Below are 21138 nucleotides of genomic sequence, written 5' to 3' on the forward strand. Positions count from 1 at the left end.
CAAGAGCTTAAGGACTTAAATAGGAAGTATGAAAAGCTTATAGAGTCTCATAGTAATTTATTCTATCTTTATGAGAGTCTTAAAATTAAACATATTTCTCTAATTGATAAATTAGATGCTATGCCTCTAGTGGATCTAGAAATACCATGTCTTAGTTGCAATGCTTTGTCCAAGGACAATGCTTGTGCTTTTAACTCTATTTCTCATGTAGTATCTTTGGAGAAAGAAGATGTTGAGCTAAGGGATCAACTTGAAAAGCTAAACTAGCAAGTATGTGAAACTATAAGAAAATTATGATGAGTTTTTGTGCACTCATGAAAATCTTGTAGCATCTCATACCAAGCTAGAGATAGCTCACAAGGAAATTCTCACAAAGGTAAAATCATATGAGCATCATGTGGACAATAGCACTCATTCTTTGTATAATAAAGATTTAACAAGTGCTAGTCCTAGAAATTTATCTTATGTAAATTCTATATTTAATGATGAATTATCCTTAATTACTTGTTGCTTTAACAAAATTTTCTCCTCTAGTTCTATTTCTGAAACTAATCTTGTCGAGGAAATTAAAGAGCTCAAGGATCAAGTCAATTCTTTGAAAAAAGATTTGACTTGGTGCTTCAAAGAGAAGACTACTCTTAATGAGATGCATCCAAAGGATAAAAGTGGACTTGAATTCAATTCCAATAAGAAGAAAAGGTCAAATAATGCCAAAAAGAAGGGCCAAGTTCAAAAGAAGATCACCACACTCATCACTTGCTTCAAGTGCAAGAAAGAGGGTCATCATTTTCAGGATTGCCCTTTAAAGAAAAAAAGGATCCTTGATCAAGGAACAATAAAATAAAAGGTCTATGAAGAAAGAAGCTCTTTCATTATCAAGAGATCAAGAAAGTTGTCATCAAGATGACAAATTACAAAAGAAAGGCCCCAAGCTATTTTAAGATCACACAAAAAGGGGTCAAACAAATAGTTATCAAGGTGAGAAGCCTCAAGTGAAGAGGCTAGGCAGCAAAATATGCTACACATACCGTAAGAAGGGACATTTATCTTCATCATATCCTCAAGGTACTCATTTTAAGCCTCCCGTTGTCAATAAAAATTATTTGCTTAGAAATGATGAAATTGGCAATGTGTTTGCCAAATTAATTGGTACTCAATATGGCTTGAAAAATAAAAAGTCAATTTGGGTTGCCAAGTCTATTGTGACTAATATCTTAAGACCCAACAATGTTAGGTACCAAAAATTTTAAAATTGATCAATAGGTGAATTAGAGGGTATTGGAGACTTGGCAAATTACTTGAATATTTATCTAATTAGTTAAAAAGCCAAGTTTTATGAAATTATATTTATTATCTATTGTAACACCTAGTTTTAAAGGACTAAAACTAGACACAACACATGTATGTCAGGATCAAGTTTTATACATACGTTACATCATCAGTGTATCATCACAGTGTCATTATTACAATAACGATATTAACTTATTACAAAAGGACCCGATGGTCTAAAAGAAAACACAGCAGAACAAGAGAGTTTCAACGCCAACAGGTCTTCCATCTTCCACATACGTCAACCGGGGACACATTAGTCTAGAACAGGAGCTCCGGGTCGACGTTATCTTCATCGAACGATGCAGCTTCATTGACAGCTTCTGAACATCAGAGGGATGCAAGAAAGGGGACTACGAGTGTGAGTACAAAATGTATCTCGCAAGTGTAGGAATAATATGCTATGAGACTTAAGTCAAGAAAATGTTAGACATTGATTAACTGCACTAAACAACTATGACCTATAACTTTAACAACAAACATCCTATTAGTAAGTGAGAAGACACAACTATAACAATAGAGAACAACACATCAAATTCCATCCGACTAATAAGACTCACTATATAATTCCATTACCTGACTACCTGACCAACTATACCAAAACTCTGATCCCAACTAATCATAAAGAAATCCAAATTACTCTTAACCGTGAGCACAAATGATCGATCAGGTTTATACTCTATAGAGTTTGAAGCCTAACTCAGTGAGTCGTCTGCTCTGAACTAAGGAACTAGTGCGGACCGCGGGCCTTTCAATGAGCACAACAAATTTAGCAGGAAATTTTTTTTATTTGCAACACAATTACAATTTAATGCATTCAGCATCTTGATAATGAATAAGAAATCATTGTTATTGCAGAAAAGTCTCACAAGACTAACTTCTCTAAAGAAAAGAAAAGCTACGCTACTAGAATCTCCCCTGACAGTGCCTCCTACAGATTCTCATACTAGCTTCCCTCCTAAATACGTTTCCTACTCTTTCTTCCGTTCTAAAACCTAGATATTTTGCATCATAAAACTGAAACGAAAAATTGTAAACAAAGTTGGTCAAGAGGTTATATGGATATCCAATGTCGGGATCTCCACAAATGAAAAGCATCACACCTCTTCTCAAATTTTGTGCTCGTTTTAATCTGGGAGAAACCAGGAAGAACGCATGCCAATAAAAAACGTCGCTTTTGCAAGAGGTTCACTTCGCTCGTTTTGCACGGCTCATCCATTTCTTGATAGGAAAAACAGACAGTTTGGGGCTTCCTTCTTTCGGTGGTGACTCAGATGACGTTTCTTTCTGCTCATCATTTTCCTTCTCATCTGAGTATGGTAGCAGTTCAAAAGCGCCCCGGGAAAAACCTCTGGCGATCTGAGTGTGTTGTGTTTAGAGATGTTAGAACCATCACCAATTACCACAGATAAAGATCTGTGACAAGAATAAAAATGAAGAGGGACCAGCAGCAAATTGTACCTTTAACAAAATCCACACTTTGAGGGAGCTGCTCAGAACTCCTAGTTTTGTCTTCTTTCCTGATGTCAAATACGTGCACATCTCATGATCCACTCTAAGCACAAATCTTGGCCACAATTTTGGTTTCTCAGGGTCTGATTTTCGTCGGGAGGCAGCCTAGTTCATTGGACAAGATTAACAGAAAAATTAAGTTCTGGACAATACTCAATTCATAACTAGAGCTAGAACAGTGCCTTGAATATCATTGCTTAGGCAAATTTTGATCTAGGACACTCTTAGGTGTAGCTTTTACTGTAGGACATGGTTTTTTTTTTTAATGTTTGCTGCCTGACACTCCAAAACTGTGGCTATTTGTCAGAACACACCAAGCCCATTAAAATAATAATTTCCAGCTGGAGGAGGGAAACGTTGTGAAATGTCTTTTGCCCCCATGGACGTGGGCCCACTTGTCGGTGTCTTCAAGCCTATTCTAGCTCCCCACCCCATCTCCCTCTCTTCGTCAATCTCACCTATGGCGGCCCAAAGCCGGATCCGGCCACCAAGCACAGCCTTCCCTGTGTTGTTGTTCCTCACCCTCAACTTCTCTCCCCCTCGCCACACACAGAGGGGAGGTTGTCAGAGTTGAAGCCTCCACAAATCCGCAACGTGCCCAACTCTAGCTCCCCTCAAGCATGGCACCATCGGGCCCGGCGTGCTCTGGCCACTTTGCCACACCCTCTCCTCCTGCTGCTTGCCGCCATCGTCCTCACGCCTTGGTCATCGAAATTGGAGAAGAACAGCCTCGGTCCACTATGAGGAAAGGGGAAGGGAGCCAAAGCCGCCGAATCCAAGAACTACGCCGCCTACTGCATGCACATTGCCCCATGCTTCATTTAGGAGCAGCGCTCGAGCCTCCACCATTCAATGTCGTCGCGCTTCCGTGTTGGCTGCTATGATGCAGCACGGCCTAGGTGTGCGGCGGCGTTGTCCCTGCTGCTCGAGGGCCGCGCATGGCGGGCCCTCACCTTCCTTGCGCTTGCAGCGTCCGCCACCTCCCTCTTCATGTTGTCCATGCTCCTCTGCTTCTGCTGGTCGGTGAGGGCTCCATCATCAGGAACAAGGAAGGGATGGAGGAAAGAAGTAGAAGAGGACGGGGGTGGCAAATGACGGTCACAGCAAAGTGAAGGAAAGAGAGTGTAAGATCTAAGAGGATGACAATGGGGCCAGGAGGCAGTTCAGAGAAAAGAAGGGCATGGGAGGAGTGTGTTATCGCAAATAGCCACAGTTAGTGTCCGATAGCAAACATAAAAAAAAATCATGTCCTACAGCAAAAGCCGCATCTAAAGAGTGTGCCAGAGCCAAATTTGCCTTGCTTATACCTAGCCTATATGTTGCTTTTTCTGAATGTTTAGTCATTTTGACATTAATGTAAATAGTCTTCCAATGGTAATAGAAGTGTTATAAATTATAATGCAGCCATGTAGGTCGGAGCATTCATTTAAATAATTTTATATTACTAGGTGAAACTGTTGCTAACACATATAAAATAAAATAAAAATGTGATAGGCCTATAGGACTTACAAGGCGTCGACATATTTCCCGTTCTATCTTCGAAAAGGAGGTGTCAAGAGCTTCCACACGGCCAGTACCTTGGCAGAATGGACAAGGCTCACTGATCATGAAAGTAACACTTGGCCGAACCTGCAAATAACAATAAGGCATTCAAACACTACAGTAAAAAATCAACTATCGGGGGATGCATGTGTAATAAAATTCAAAAGAGACAAACTAATTGTTGATGAGTACTAAGTTTTAATTGTTCTATTAACAGCTATTCCTTTTTTATATATTTGATAGATTCCTTTCTTAACCCTGAGCTAGGGATCAGTATAGGTAAAAATAGGCATACACGCTTGCTTCTTTGTTGTTCTAGCAAGTGACCCTCATACACATACCTCTAAACCTATGATGGAATGGAAGTATAGTTATGAACGAAGAATGAACCCCCTCTCTAACAGCTATAAACTGTGAGCAGGCCAACACAAGTGATGCAAGTAATGGCCACACATACATTACATATGAAACAAAAAGAAATCCATGAACATGATATTTTTATGGAGAACAGCTGAACCACGTACCCTTTTTCTAGTTATTTCCATTAAACCTAACTTTGACAATTCTGAAACACCAACTGTTGACCGGTCCTTTTCTACTGCTTTCTTCATTTCTTCATAAACTAGCCTTTTGTTCGCTGGACGAAAATGTGACGTCAGTGAGAGGGAAAGGCGGTAAGGAAACTCTGCATCATTATCAGAAATCGTAGAGCATAAAATACAAATGAAATTTTGGAATCATCACCAAGAAAGAATGAGTATCAAACATAGCAAGAATAAAGTGAAAAGCCTGAATTAGATAACAAATTAATGTCAGCTAAGAATGTAGCGAACTATTAAGGCCACACATTTACAACAACAAAGCCTTTTAGTCCCAAGCAAGTTGGGGTAGGCTATATATGAAACCTGCAAGATCCAACAAAAAAGAGGAAGAAAATAAAGAGTTATTTAGGGTGAACACTTATAGAAGAAATATCAAGGTATTCTTTTAGCGGTGCTAATAAGACATGTTGCCTTTTGAAATTCATGAATTCTAAAAAGAAGCACCATAGACCTAAAAACCAATTCGACATTATCTAATTCGAGCCAAATTATCCATAAATTGTTGCATAGAAAATTGAGAGAACATACCAAATATTGTCATAGCGATAGATACTGAATGAAATTTGATCAAAATTCTGTCCAACTTAATAAAATGTTACATAGGAAGCAATATTGTAACACATTTTTACCTCGTAAATAACTCCCTGGAATCTTGCTAACAGGACTACTAACATAGATTTACATTTTTTAGAACAAAAAGTAATACACTAGTTCAAACACAAAAATGCTCATATAGACGGGATATCTAGTGCTACAGCCCTTAGGTGCTACCATATCATCCCTTCTAGGAAAATGACGTGAATAGTTATGAAAAGTTACGAAAGAACACAGATAGATAAGGCATGGTATACTCAAGCATCCCAACGAAATTCGACTGAAAATATGACAAATACGGAAACAAAAAGGCAAATTTCAACGAATAGTAGTTCCATCTTTCTACTATTTTGTATTTCTTTTCAGAAAAATTTCTTTTTTATTTCTCAATGTGTCAATCGAGTTAGATGTCAATGTAGTCAAAAAAATTTGTACTATTCCGTGACCATTGTAAATATTCTCTCATATATGAAAGTATGAAACCTTATTGGTGATTCTTATGCAACGAAGCAAGGTTTAAACATAAAGAAACATCACTTTATGTTAGTAAGGTACCTAACCCATGAAAATTTACACACACATGTCAATAGATATTCAATATTTCATATGAAACTAAATTATAGTACAGACAAACAGCCTGTAGAAGACTTCCCTTGGCTTTGTCTTAAGAGAGGAGTACCGAACCCTTTAGGGAGGTACTTACACGACAAGTATGGAGACACAAACAACTCAAAATTAGCTGCTAGTGCAACACAAATCTTAATATCCTATCAGAGCAGTATTTGAAATCATACTTACAATCATCTGTCATATCAATAAAATCCACAACAATAATACCACCAATATCCCTCAAGCGCAACTCACGGGCAATCTGCATTCGTGAAAACTTTCATGGTCATTCATGATTTGAAATAAAGTTCAAAATTATAATTAATTTTCTACTTCAACTATAATGTCACCCTCTGCAGACCAGAGTCACTATGTTGTCTGGTACAAAGGATACCAATCACTATTTGATATTCCAAACAATAGGTATGAAACAGAACCAGAGTCAGCCCTAAAACTGGAACCAGGATGATTCTGGTTTTCATACAGTTTATACTAAAAAATCAGGTCAGTTTGTTGTGTTCAATTTGATTTGAAGTTTTTAAATTTCTAATGAATGGTAGTTGAGATTAAGTACTAATATACATGTTTCTATTGAAGCTTAAGCGAGAGGGAGGTTTTCGACATTTTCATTGATTTATTGAACCCTGGAGGTTCAGTGTTCCAGTTGTAATGAGAGGTTACTAAACAGAGCCAACAGTCTTTCAACTTCTTGAGAACTGAAATGGACCTTTCAGGCTTCCAGCTAATTAAGGCATTGCAAGTATCTATTCCCAAAGTTTCTCCCTGAAGGCTCCGGAAGATAACTAAATTATTATGACAATGAACATGATAATCTATCAGATTATGGTTGAACCGACCATAAGTTCATGAAATTCACTAGAACTTATACCAAAAACAACTTAAACAGGTTGACTTGATCGAAATCACATGATGAACAGTGTCATGTTTTGACTTTTGACAGTATCTGACAATCTGGCACCATTAAGTACTAAAATTAATAAACAAAATCCTACATAATAAAATTGAATAATAATTTTTCACAAAGTTGCAAACTAAGTAACTGCAACACTCATAAAATTTCTGATAATTTATGTAGTCATATTCTACCAAAATTGCTGCATTTGTGCCAGCAGCTTGCTAATTGGGTTACCCAACATTCAGTATCACAAATTTGTGGTGGGACAAGGGGCACATCACCAACAGTTCATAAGAGCAAACCACAAGTAACCTGTAGCCATCCATGATAAATATAAGTTTTCCATAGACAAGGGCAAACAGAGGTTCAATTCTTTCTGTGTTATAACAGTTGAGCAAAGACTGCAGAGCACTAAAAGCACTATGCTATGGCTTTTTAAGGAGCTAGCGAACAAAATTTCAGAATGGTTAAGGTGAAATTGACACGAGAGTCCTTAAAAATAACACGAAAACAAAACAAATTATTTTCCAAGAAAGCTCCAAATATAGCACATACTTGCTTTGCAGCTTCAAGATTGACTTCTAAAATAGCCTTCTCCTGTGATGTTCCCTGACCAAACATACTGTGACCGCCATTCACATCAATTGAAACCAGAGCTTCAGTCTGTTCTATGACTAGCGAACCACCATTGTGTAGTGGTACCCTGGAACGAGAAAACAAAATCACAAAATACTTCAGAAACTGTTCCATTTAAGGCTTACAATAACTTAAAGGGTCAAGATTCAAAAGTCTATATAAAATTATAATCAAAACTGAAAATTTTGATCTGTAAGCATCTTTGCAGTATCAGTTCAATCAAATATCTTTTTGTAGAGCAACAAAACAGAACTGTACTCCATAATGACTAAAATCTAGCTCACACTGAGTTTACCTAGACGGTATGTAGCAATTATAAACCACACACAAGTTGACTCTTTAAGTTAGCAATTAGCAACTAGGCAGCAGCATTAACTACGTTATCCACACTCTACTCCAACCCACTGCACTAATTGGAAAATGCAGTCATCATCCAACAAACAACAAATACAGGTCTCTGTCGGGCTTGAAGATAAATAGTCTTGTTCATTAATGATCAAATAACTCTTACGCAGACAATATCCACAGCAACCTCAATTGAAAACTAGCTCAATAGACCTACATGCAACTGGTGTACGCACAACATCTGTTTCTATCCCCCGTGTGCCCAAAACTGTATCCGAATCTAGATTCATGAGCACGAATGCATACCAGATTCTGAAACACATTGAGACCTTCTGTGAAGTATTTGAGAACATTTGAATGGACCGGTCGTTAGCCTGATTGTCGGACAATCCAGATCCGTAATTTAAGCTATCTGAGCTTATAATCCACATTTGCTTATTGCGTATTCAGATATGTGAACCCTTTGGTACAGGTTCATGTAGAGTTTCCTGTGCTAAGTTGCGTATTCAAATTTGTCTTTCCAATTCTACTAGATTTTTGCGTGCGCCAAATCATGCCCCTGCTAATTATACTTCAGAGCTCGCATATCATAGTGAACTAAACCAACTGAATAATTCAATCGTCTAATGCTTTTCCCAATAGAGATGGTGCTTCTGCGTCAGTACTTTTCAACACCAGTGAATAATATTGAGCCCACAGAGGTCCGTTACAGAAACCATGTGCCATTGGATTTGGACACCACCCCTTCTCCACATATTTTTATGAGGCCCTAAATTAATTTGATATTCATCTATATTGCTAGATGTGCCAGTAATCATCAGGTCAGGATATCTTCTATTTCTCAGGTAGCTTTCTTTCTTGCTGATGATATACCACTTCTAGTAAATCTTATTCTGCTAAACAAAAACTAGCATTGTCTACAACCATGGCAGTGCATAAGTTATCCAACTTATTCTATCTAATATCTATATCATCTTAAAGTTGTTCTTGTGTACTGAAGCTACTGATGAAAGTAGAAGGTGCTTCAAGTAACTCCAATTTTGTTCTATAGAAGCACTACTTAAAAAAATTACACCTATGAAGTGATGAGTTAAACAACCGTAATAAACTTCTACTAAAGAAACAAAATTGCACTGATAGAAATTATAAAATAATATAGAAACAATGAACCAATACCTTTTGCAGAGGATATTGTCTATCTCCTTCTCAATGTTGTATTTATCAAATATAGGTGTTTTTTTCTCATAAAGATCAACTCGATTGCAGAGCTCAGGTGCAACTTCTTGGAGATAGCTTGTAACCTAAATATAAACAGAAAAGTTGTATGCTTCAACAGATTTAAGGAAAGATAATTCCATATAAGAATGGACAGTAGACTACAACCAGTAAGTTAAATGTTTTGCATGCACAAGCAAAAGCCAGTATGCTAAAATGTTGTGCAACTCGTAATGCTTCCTTATGAAACCTGTTTCAAAATCATTTTTATTTTCTGAATGACATCCCACATTACGTTCATTCCGTGCCCCTTAGCAGGGAAATCAAGGGAATATATAGAACATACACAGGGTGTACCAACGCATGACTGAGATTTGAACAACACAGTCAATTATCCAAAACATCATATTTTACAACATTTAACTAAGATTTGAGGGAAGAAAATCAACAGAACCAAAATGGAAGCCAGAAAAATCATCAGAACCAATTTAGATGAAACAGTTTGCTTTCTTAATGATTAAGTTGGCAGAACTAAATTAACATCAGATATAGATCTTTTTCTAGAGTTATGCACCATCGAACACCAAATCAAGCATGCATGTTAAGAAAAATTAAGGAAATAAATATTTCTTCATGATTTAAGATAACTTGAAGTGTTTGCCATTATCAAGTTCCTTTACCTCATGATACGTTCGAGGAGAATCCACAACCAGTCTCTTGACCTAAGTGCATAATAGAGTTAAACAGGATTCTGGTTGAAATTGAAATATCAAATCAATTTGAGTACACAATTGGTTCTTATACTGTAAAATTGTATAAAAAATTAATTCACCTTCTCATTAAAATCATCTTGAACAACAGATAGAGCCTGACTCTTCGCTCTGTGCAACATTACAGGAACAGCACCTTCCACGCCCTCCTCAGCAGCTAAGGCAGCAGATTGAGCATGCTCAGTTATTCCTTTCCAGGTAGATAACAAGCCATCAAGGTCCTTCTGCAATTCCTCCCAAGAATGACCAGCAGCGACTGTACGAGCAGTCAAAGTAAAGCCAGGAGGTCGCAATAATTTCGTGATGCCCTTTAACCTGGTGCGCTCTATACCTGTAATTTTTTTTGACACTCCAACTTTGTTACCACGGGAAACCAATATCTGCAAATTCAAAAAGTATATCTCTGAAGTTAATCCTAAAATTTATAGCAAAAAATGTAGATTTATTTTAAGGAACATGATGAAATATAGAAAAAAAATTATACTCAATCTACTGATAGGTAACTGAAGAAAATAAAATACTTCACAAAGATTATTTTGGCCTGTCATACATAGTGAAGTACAACTAGTTAATGCATAAACCATAAATCAAAGTACCACATATCCGTTTTATTTCAATATAGTGAAATTCTTGAACGAACTTAAAGAAGGGATTCCTCAGCGTACAGGATGTGGTTTTCAAAAATTAAGACACCCAACAGCACACTGAGCCCTTCACGAGATCTAGTTGGCTGTTTGTCACTAGCTTAGTTATCTTTGTTGTTTATTGTTTGCTCAAGTTGTAGAGTAGGTCTTTCTTTGCCATAGACACAACAAAGTACATGTGATTGAAGACATTCTGCTTTAGGCTTAACATCTTGCAAAATTTTAACTCTATACTATTGATCAGGCAGAGCTCCTGCGTTCATCTTCAAAAGGAAGTATTCAACTACACTACTTTATCGATCAGCACAAGCATTTGTAGTTGACACTTCACTATGTTATTTCACATTATCATTTCAAGGTCACAATCAGAATACATCATCCACACATCCCGTCTGGGAATCAACTACATTAGTCAATGTATAAATCAGCTTTCACTGTCAGAAATATTTCCTTTGTTTGCCAGCAGCACGTGCAGAAACTACAGATGGCATATGCTAAAAGATTTCAAAGCATAGCAAAATTAATTATGGAAGAGCACAAGGCAACTAGCCCCATGATCTTACATACCCAAAATCGGCTTCGCAGGCATGGAAATGGACTAAGTGTTGGACCTTTGGTACCCAATCCTTCCTTGACAACTTGAACCATAATTTTTGTGCCCTTACGAACTTGAGACCACCTGCGTCCATTTGTGTCATTGTTGGATTCCCTCAAAGCATGTTGAATTGAAGATAAAGTCTTAAGATCATTGGAAATTTCCGACTGATCTACTTGCAAGATATCCTCGCTATATTCATCATCCATGTGATCATGTTCATCATCTTTGTCTTCGTCATAACCAGAGACGCCTTCAAATTCAGCACTATCAACAATGTTTATCTTAGCATCAGGTATTAAAGCCACACCTTCTTCATTATCTGTAATATTCTCAGCTGGAAATGTTGATGAACCATCATGAGTTTCTTCATCTGCAAACTCATCATCGCTCATATCGTCGTCGTCATCGTATGTTGGAAGGTTCTCGTCATTATCATAAGAACCGTCGGCAGAATCTGCTCTGATAATCTTTACAACTTGAGGATACACAAAAGGATCTCGGTTTTGCTTTATGCTCATAAGTGAAGGCCTTGAAATCCCAATATCTACAAATGCTCCTCCCATATGAGGCACGAGTTTTGTTACTATACCTAAATAAATATTATCACACTGTACATTGTTCTTGATGGGTTCCAGCAAGAGTTCAACTAGTTTCCCATCTTCTAATACTGCGATTCTCTGCATAGTGCAGACAGAGGAGTTAATAAGTATGACTCTTGATGAAGGTTCACCACTAGTGGGACTATTCTCATCCAAAGGTGCTGGAGTTTTTTCTATTTTCCTTAGCTTTCTGATAATATCTTTTGCTTCTATTTTTCCATCAGCATGCACAATAGCTTCCTTTGCTTCCACCATAGACTGAAATAACCATGGCTCCTCCACAGGTTGATCCTCTTGAGGCATGTTTTTACTTAATCCATCGTGCTTATTATTTACAAACTTCTTTTTGTCTTTCTTATCTTTGACTCGGGCAACTGGTTTCTTTGCAGCGACAACAGATTCAAGAATCCATGGCTCCTCTACAACTTGGTACCTTCCATGTTGGCTTATATTACTGGCATTTGGTTTGTCGATTACAGTAACATGATTGTGCATGCTGGTAGATGGATTCTCCAACAATAGTTTTGCATGTAAAGGAGTGCCATTCCCATGTTTAAATATAATATGCTCACCTGCCAATCCACTGGAAACATTTAAGTGTTCAGCACCACTAAAGAAGCCGCAATTAATCGTAGTTTGTGAGAACATGTGGTAATGCAACATTACCTACAGATAAAGCTCGATCCATTGCATCCCTCGCAGAGTGAACTTTCACAGTGCTCTGATGCTTCCCACCCTCAACAAATTGACTTTCAAGAGAACCAGCTTCCATCAGCCATGATCCCCAGGAAGGAGAAGGAAGACCTGCCACACTGGTTTTCATCCACAGATCTTTCACAAAAATGACATGCTTTTTCCGGCCAACTGAAGGTATTGATAAGGAGTACTCTGGACCTGGCCTCCATATAATATCAGAAGAGGAACCTTTTTCTTCTCGAACAAAATAATTATATTTGAGATGCACCCCATATGGTACCTGAAAGCATGTAGAAGGTGATGTTCCAAAAGACAATAAAAGAAGGGATAAGATCTCCAGGAACAATTGCATCACCATTGCATTCATGAAAATCACCAAGGAAAAAAAATACTGGTAGAATTTACTATCTATGTCTTGTGAGAATAGAATGTTTCCTTATTGAACCAACCTGTTTCCACGAGTAGTAAGAGATTGTTTCTATGAGTAGTGAGTGAATATGCTATTAATTAAAAGGTGATTAATACAGTAACACATGATATATAACAAAACGTTTTTTTTCACATGAAAAGCAACCACCACGAAAAGGTTTGCCTTATGTGCTAACCAGCACCAGAAACATGGTGGCATAAAAAAGAAACAAAATTGGCACCTAATTTTTCTGTGTCAAAGGGCCACACTGAAATAACAGAGATCAGCTGAGACTTGCTAAAGCACAAAGTAATATTTTAGGGCTCAAGTAACCGAGGACATTCACACATATAGGAGAATTTATTGGATAGAAAGCACTTCATATCTAGAAGAACAAAAGGTGCTTGAAAAAAATCGAAGAAAAAATGTTATTGGTGTTGGTTCACAATGGGATGCAGTGTCATGGGTGTGGGCCCAATTGGATGCAGCAGCTGTGCAGAAAGTACTGTGGCCAGATAGTGTAGCAAAGAATAAACTAGTCTTTCTACAGTCTAACGCCCTCTTCCTATTCTATGCATATCTATGCATATACCTCCCTGTTTTAGTATAGCAACATATCCATTTCGAATACAATGATATGCCTTTTATAGGGATGATTCAAATTGACCTGAAAAAACAATCCTGGCCTTTTTTTTGGCCTACTCTTTTATAAAATCTCCTGTGGGAACTCCTGCACAGTTTTCCTTCAAAACACATAAACTTAAATAAACTTATATCTAGGACATATATATTTAAAGAAAACAAACTAAACAAGGAAACTAGTTATTTGTAATTTCCATGTAATGTCAGTACCACGTGAACAGTGACTGTTACAGTACCACTGCAGGACAAAACAGCTGGCATAAAGTACCAGCTACACACCAAAAGTCCAAAAGATGGATCGTCATAGCTTCCATTTGGAAACAAAACATCTGCTGGTCTGATAATATTTAGACAGGAAGAAAAGAATACTAAGATCTCAACTTATGTATGATGAAATGTTAAGGACATGCAACTGCAAATTTTTCTGGTTGCATACCATACAAAGAGAAATGTCACACAACACATATGTTGTAGATTCTTTCTGAGTCAAATGCATCACCAACGGAGGACACGCAAGAAGGAACAGCAGGGCAGCAGCATGCCGCCATGTGACAAGGATTTGTGCAGGAAGCACATATGGGCAGTACAAATTAGTCAGGAGTACAAACTTGATAAGTGTTCTGTCGAGATAGAAGAAGTTTGTTTATTGGCTGAGTTTGTATCTTGTCATGGGTTCAAGTCTTGTTACAGTCAGTTTCTAGTATAATCATGTTAGGTACTTCTCCACATAAATAGTTTCAACATCTATTTTGGCCTTTTGCCAGGCAAGAAAAATGATTTAGTTACTTATCAACATAAAAGTTCTCTCATTCCAGTCCATAGTCTATCTTCCACTTCCAATACCCTAATCCCCTTCAAGTTATGTTGTCTGGCCTACTTCTCCCAGTACTTGTCCCTTGTGAACACAACATTGTAATTATTTCTCTAGGAACCACTACAGCATGCTAACTATATAAACTATTTTAAAGATTACTAGTAAGACATCACATCAAATAAGGATGAAGGATTTTCTAAAATAAATAACTCTGCCTGCTTCTTGGAAACATTGAAATACAATTCCATATCCTCACAATAGTATGCTGAACTAATGGATTGTTACCCTCCTAATTTAAGGAAGTTGACATGCGTTTTCACAGTTGAAAGAAGAATCACCTTTATTTCAGCTGTCCATACATTATTGCTTTCAACAGAAGGAGCCAACTGAACAGCCATGCCGGATTCCCAACAGCCCAGGGTAACAGGGTCTCCTGTTACAAATATTAGATAACCATCTTGCACATCTGCTTTCAGGTTCCACGATATTGTACAGAATCCTTTACAGGTTATGGTTGAATCATCTGTTAAAAATATGAACAGGAAATGCTATAAACATCCTGGTGTTAACTGTATCGTAACAGTGTGAAACTGTTTTGGGTGTACTGCATACATTTCATTTAACCTTGTAGGCGTACATTTAACTTGAATATATCAAAATAATCGAATAAAACATAATAAAATTTGCAGTATTTTAGTTTGATTTGTTTTAAGAGATGAACAACTTTCTACTCTGAGAGCAGAAAAATTATGAACTTCAAGAAGCAATAATATAAAATTGACTCAACTATTTAGGAGGAAGTTTAATTATAGATGGAAAAATAAACAAAAGGTGATTCCTGGGTTTTAATTTTTTTAAACTTCCTCCATGAGAAAATAAGAGATTTTTTATGGTAAGACGTTTGCTCTCCGCTCCAAAGCCAAAAACATGTTCCCTTATATTTACGATTTACTCCTTACATGTTACAAAAGATAGAGAAGGAAAGTAAATTAATGAGAAACATTATTGTTTGCCAACATGAATATTCTATGAATAAATTTACACTTTTGTATTAAAATAAAAGAAATGCATGTAGAATTCCATTACTGATAAACACCATTTTTTTCCAATGTGCACAACGTTCCTTTAATAAAACTACATCTTAGAATCGAAATAAAGAAATGTATGTACAAAAAACAGAAACCAAAAGAACATGTACAATTTTATTTGCTTGATAAAATAACTTGAAAAATCCCTCATCACAACGTAGAACTCCCAAATATGGTCATCAAGCAACAAATCATGGAATATGCACTCTCTAAAATTTTACAGTTAGTTTATAAATGTAAAATTATACAAAATGTTTTACAATGGTTATGTAACCCATCCATGTTTCTGGAAAAAGAAGAAAAGAAACATATCCTCAGTTGAGGTGAGGGAAAAACAAACAAAAAAATATTATCTACAGCGTTGAAAACCATCAAACAGTACACAACATCTTGAAGAATTTCTGTTGCTGCTTAGCACAAATAAGATACAGAAATTACCACTCCCATTAGACATCGATGCCTTTGGGGAAAGAGCAAAGTTCGCCTCCACTTGAAGATTGGTTCTAAGAACATCCATGAATTGCACCGAGCACAAAGAATGCCTACGAAAATATGATAGCCCACATGAGCGAGAATCACCATATAAGCGACAGTTCCATCATCTCTCTAAGCAAACAAAGTTGACACTGTTTATGCTAATGACTTGTAGCGAGGAGCATCATAGTCTACAAATTCTGATGTCTGCCTTAGGGATAGACAAAGTGAACATCCAACTCAAGACTCCAAATTATCTAATCATTGCCGGTAATTTTTTTAAAAAAATTGCATTCTGGGAAACATGAAGAAAATGATAAAGCACTTAAGCGAAACCAGAATGATTCTCCGTACCTTCCCCGGAGGCCGGACAGTACCGAACTGACCGCGGCCCCGCCGCGTCGTGAGGCGTGAGCGGCCGCAGCGGAGACCTCGGTGGCGGTGGAGCCGGCGGCGGCTCGCGGGGCCCCCCACATGCTACCGAGAGGAGGAGGCGGGCCCAGAGCGCGGGCGGCCATGGAAGCGCATCAGTCGGGCCCCTACCCTCCTCCGCGGGCTGCGGTTCCGCCTCTCCCCGCCGCTTGTGCAGCTCCGCTCCTTCTTTTGGGTTGGGCAAAACCGGTGAAGGGCGGATAGGAGTTTGGAGATAGAGATGGCAGGCAGCACAAGTACGGGGACGTCGGGAAGTGGTGATGCGTTTGGGGTTTAGGGGAGGCGCAGTCGACGCCCGCGAGGGGATAAGAGGGTGTTTCCGTAATTGTTTTTAGTTGGATGGGTAAGTTGAATAATGTATATTGAATGCATTCTTACGAGATCCTTACAGATGTCTATAAACTACCATGTTCCAAAATGAGATTTAAATATTGTGCAATGTAAATTTGATCATTCGCATAAATGTGTTTAACCTTTGTCACATCCTTAGTAGCCGGTAAAATCATTTTGCTCCTTGCCTCAATAATGAAGAACCCACCACCAACACGAATTCGTTTGACATTCAAAAACCAGACCCCAGTGAATTTCCGAATTTCATGAATATCATGAAATACGGTTAAAATTCGGTGAGAATTCGACTGAATTAACCCGATCAAACTGATTTGATCAAGGCAAAATCTGGTAAAATCGACCATTTGGTAATCGATCGGATTCAACCGAAAACCGACCAAATTCTACCAAAAACAGACTGGAATTATAAAAGTTTGTGATCAAAAACCACTCAATTTCCTATGAAAATCGCTCGATTTCTATCGAAAACTATTTAGTTTTATCAAATTTCAATAAAGTTCAAGAAAAAATAGAAAATAGCTCAACTTGTAAAATAAACAACTAATTTATTTGAGCTTCAAATCAAGTGAAACAAATTTTGTTGGTTTCCCTGTAACATGATCTTCATGGTAAAAATATTTATAATCATGAAAAGTTGAATATTTTCTGTGAGAAAATATATTTGCTAAACCTTGTTAAATGCATAGTTAATTCTTTGCTAATCCAAAAATTATGAAACCAATTTTTTTAGTCTTCTTACATGATTCTATGTCTTTTAAAAATACATGAGCTCATTAAATAATTATTTTAATATGCAAGATTGTGTAAATGTGTTGCAACTAGATTAATTCATAATTAACCCATCGCACCTCCAAAATTAGTGAAATCACTTTTAATAGTTTACTTATACTATGATTTATGTAGAAAAATAATGGTGGACATGAAAAAGTTAATTATAGTCTTGTTTTTTAACATGTTCACTTTATACTTGTGAACTTTGTAAAAATTGGAGAAATTAATAAAACTCTAAATGAAGTGAAACAAATTTAAAAGATCCTCTTAAGATAGACCCTACATAAAAAAATATTTGTTTTCATGTTAACTTTTCCTTTCCTTAACGTGATAGGCCAAATTATCATGTTCATACGGCCTAGTATTTTTACTTTGGCAAACTTCCTCCATATAAAATATGATGCAAACGATATTATTTTTGAAAAAAAATTCATAGAAGATCTTAGAATTGTCTCTAGTATTTTTAGAATTTTTATTTTTATTTTTTATTTTTTGAATTCAAATTTGAAATCATGTCGAATTTAGAATTCGATGCATACCGAATTGATCGGTTTTCAACGAATTTTCAAACCCTGCCACCAAGTTGCCTAGCATAGGATCTATCAATTTATTTGTTCTGGACCAAGTGAAATTCGATGGAAAAGAGCTAGCTTTATATGAAATTGTTTCAGCACAAGGTGTTTCAAAGAAAAGTTGTAATTAACTTTACTATTTTTATGTCGACACATGATAAGAAAGATGACTTTAAAATTTGACACTTACAAAGTGTGTGTTTCCATTGAACTACTGCCGACGCGGTGCAATATTTCAGAGTAATGCTCACAACAATGTCATTTGGCCATCCACCACATGTACATCTGATATTTAAAAAAACTCATGTCTCCTAGGCAGAATTCAAGACAAATTAAAGATCTAATAATACATGTAAAAAATTAGCACAAGTACAACCATTTATGTTGGTCTAGAAAGTATGTATGCAACAATTGAGGAAAACACAATCAACAACAAAAAAACACTGTAAACTTGTTGCTCCAACAACGAAAGCTAAAGGAGAAACACTTGAAAGAAAAGGGTGCAAAAATCAATGACCAAATGCAACACTTTGGAAAATAGTTGTTGCAGCAACAAAAATAAATTAACATAACAACTCACGTCACCTGCTGAATCAACTTATATAACAAACTAAAGCATCTCATATTTGCATGTGGTTGGATGTGATTTGAAGAGTAAACATAACACCTACGGAGTACGGATGTTTGGTAGTAACCCTATGGAAGGAATTCAATTGCATCGATAGTTGTATTGTTATAAACAATCTATTCAACAATTGATAATTTTTCTCATATCAGGTCATGGTAAAATTGCTATGGCGAGGCTGTGTCTTTTGGATTTCAATTTATTCCAGATTGCTAGCTCCTTTTCCATTTAATATGTATTTCTTAAAATATTTTCTATTTTTTGCCATTAAATCATCTCTAAACAATACAGAACTTGATGCTCCATGCTTCACAAATTTTGTTGATAAGTAGGATCCGGCTCCCACTATTTTTGGACTTCCTGAAGAGTTTTGAGCACATGTTAGGGTTTCTTGACACTGAATAATTTACCTTATTAAAAGTCCATTCCAGACACATTTTATAATGTGTAGATGTATGCAAATTGATCAAATCACTAGCTTAAAATTAAGAGTGTGTTTGGTTGAATGATAAGATTAGATAGGATATGACCATCTATATTTTGTTGAATGGGGTGATCTATTTTTTTTGTTTGGTAGTATGGATAGAGCGATTCAATTTTTTGTTTGGTTCGACGGATAAAACTTAGATGAGGTTAGCTAAAATTTTGTGCGACCCTCTTATCATATATTTAGTTTTTTTATCAAAATATAATCATGTGAGATTCATTTTTGTTGATTTAATTGTAATGAATATAATGGTACAATTGAATCGCAATCCGATAAACGGTTTAGGAGATAATATCATTTATAGCGTGCTAAAAAAATATTTACTCTAACCAACTAGAATATGTCATATCAGCAGCAGGGACAAAACTCATCCAGAACATGGATAGCTTCATCCGACTAATTTCACCATGATGGGTTCATCCAATCATCTTCCATCCAGTGGTCATCCCATCTACCTTACCCTCTAACCAAACACCTCAAAAAGTTGGATGATCATCTTCCATCCAGTGGTATCCCTCTAACCAAACACACCTTAAATGGTACAAAGTAAAATTTAAAGTAAATTTCACAAAACAAGACTATGATTGTGAAAACTACCACAAAAGTATACCTAAAAAGCTATTACACACAACTAGATTTTTCTTGTATCGTTCATACCAATAACTACACTTTCAAAAATCATGTCACAAAATTACATTTTTATTGTCCTTTCATTTCACAAAACTGCACTTTTTAGGAATATATGTCACAAAACTACACTTATATTGTCATTTGATTTTACAAAATATACTTCTAATATAAAATGTAGTTTGTGATACAGACAAAACTACACTTCTAATATAAAATGCAGTTTTGTGATACAAATGGCAATACAAGAGTATAGTTTCTACGATCAGGAATGCTAGATTAAGTGAGGCATGGTTATGTTGAAATTGATTCTTAAAAGTATAGTTTTGTGATATGGAGTCATAATAAAAGTTTATTGAAATTTGATTTTTTTTTTAAAGTGTAGTTTTATGATTTTTTTCAATCTTAGTGTTGTTTTATTAATTTACTCTAGAAATTATTCATGGAGTTCCTTAAAAAATGTCTCTACGTACATACTGTTTGGGGTATCTAACCATGAGTCAGCTTGATCCAAATTAATAGCTACGTTGCTAATTCAATTGCTAAGTGGAATAGCTCAAAGAATGTTTCCAAAAATGTTGGTAGGTTCTAATGGTTAATCCAAACCATCTACATTCAATCCACTAGTTAGTTAAGAACAGGTTCTCGTTCAAATCTCAGATAGTGATCCATCTTATGGCGAAAGAATCTCAATTCAACTTTCATATGTCTCCTTTTATCTCTACGAAGGACGAAGACCAATATTGGTGAATTATTATAACCAATTTGAAAACTAAGTTTAGTGAACTCTAAAAGATAAAAGACAAACATATTAATAACTTAGCCAAAAAGAAAGTAAACCTATGTGAACCTCTACATATACAGAAATAAATAAATATATAAATGAAATGAAGCTTCCCCAGAACTGTATATTGTTTGGCACCTCCATTTTAGGCTATAGGTCCTAAGCAATGTTACGTGACTAGATAATAAATTTTCATGCGACTGAAAATTTGTAAAATAATTGTTATCTAGCTAATACGTTCCCAAGGCATGAAACCCGAAAAGATCTTATTTTAGACTTTTATGTTTTGGATGATGATGCTTACTGCTGCATAAGTGTTCAACGCGAGTAGGTGATGGGCTACAACAGTAATGAGAAGAATAGAAAACTGATTCTACTATAGAAACCGTAATGGGCAGCTACCGATACTAATTTCTAAACCGGCAACGATAGAGTATCACTCTCAATTCATAATC

General features: G+C 36.4%; 1 protein-coding gene across 3 annotated transcripts; it reads right to left on the minus strand.

Moving 5' to 3' along the window:
• Positions 1-1402: 1402 nt before the first annotated feature.
• LOC133896477 (ribonuclease E/G-like protein, chloroplastic) lies at positions 1403-16740 on the minus strand. Of its 3 annotated transcripts, XM_062337091.1 has the most exons (14): positions 16389-16732; positions 15999-16102; positions 14811-14995; positions 12578-12887; positions 11282-12483; positions 10133-10450; positions 9981-10022; positions 9262-9386; positions 7660-7807; positions 6378-6450; positions 4908-5020; positions 4351-4470; positions 2791-2946; positions 2155-2688 (listed from the first exon to the last, which is right to left on the minus strand). In XM_062337091.1, exons 1-14 carry the CDS (start codon positions 16550-16552, stop codon positions 2518-2520), a joined length of 3231 nt encoding a protein of 1076 aa, XP_062193075.1. In that variant the 5' UTR covers positions 16553-16732; the 3' UTR covers positions 2155-2517. The 3 variants fall into 3 exon arrangements, with proteins under 3 accessions (XP_062193076.1, XP_062193075.1, XP_062193077.1); XM_062337092.1 differs by lacking the exons at positions 2155-2688; positions 2791-2946 and adding an exon at positions 1403-1652 and having other exon boundaries at positions 16389-16738; XM_062337093.1 differs by lacking the exons at positions 2155-2688; positions 2791-2946; positions 4351-4470 and having other exon boundaries at positions 4931-5068; positions 16389-16740.
• Between the last annotated feature and the right edge of the window lie 4398 nt (positions 16741-21138).

This window comes from Phragmites australis, chromosome 16 (assembly GCF_958298935.1).
Source record: "Phragmites australis chromosome 16, lpPhrAust1.1, whole genome shotgun sequence".
In the NCBI taxonomy this organism is placed as follows: Eukaryota; Viridiplantae; Streptophyta; class Magnoliopsida; order Poales; family Poaceae; genus Phragmites; species Phragmites australis.

Bases quoted from the DNA above. Each gene is read 5' to 3' on its own strand.
- LOC133896477 (XM_062337091.1), bottom strand. From the start codon at position 16,552: ATGGCCGCCCGCGCTCTGGGCCCGCCTCCTCCTCTCGGTAGCATGTGG. The intron at 10,023-10,132 runs GTGAATTAATTT...TTATGCACTTAG, and splicing joins AAGATGATTTTAATGAGAAG to GTCAAGAGACTGGTTGTGGA. The intron at 9,387-9,980 runs GTAAAGGAACTT...GTTTATATTTAG, and splicing joins CTCCTCGAACGTATCATGAG to GTTACAAGCTATCTCCAAGA.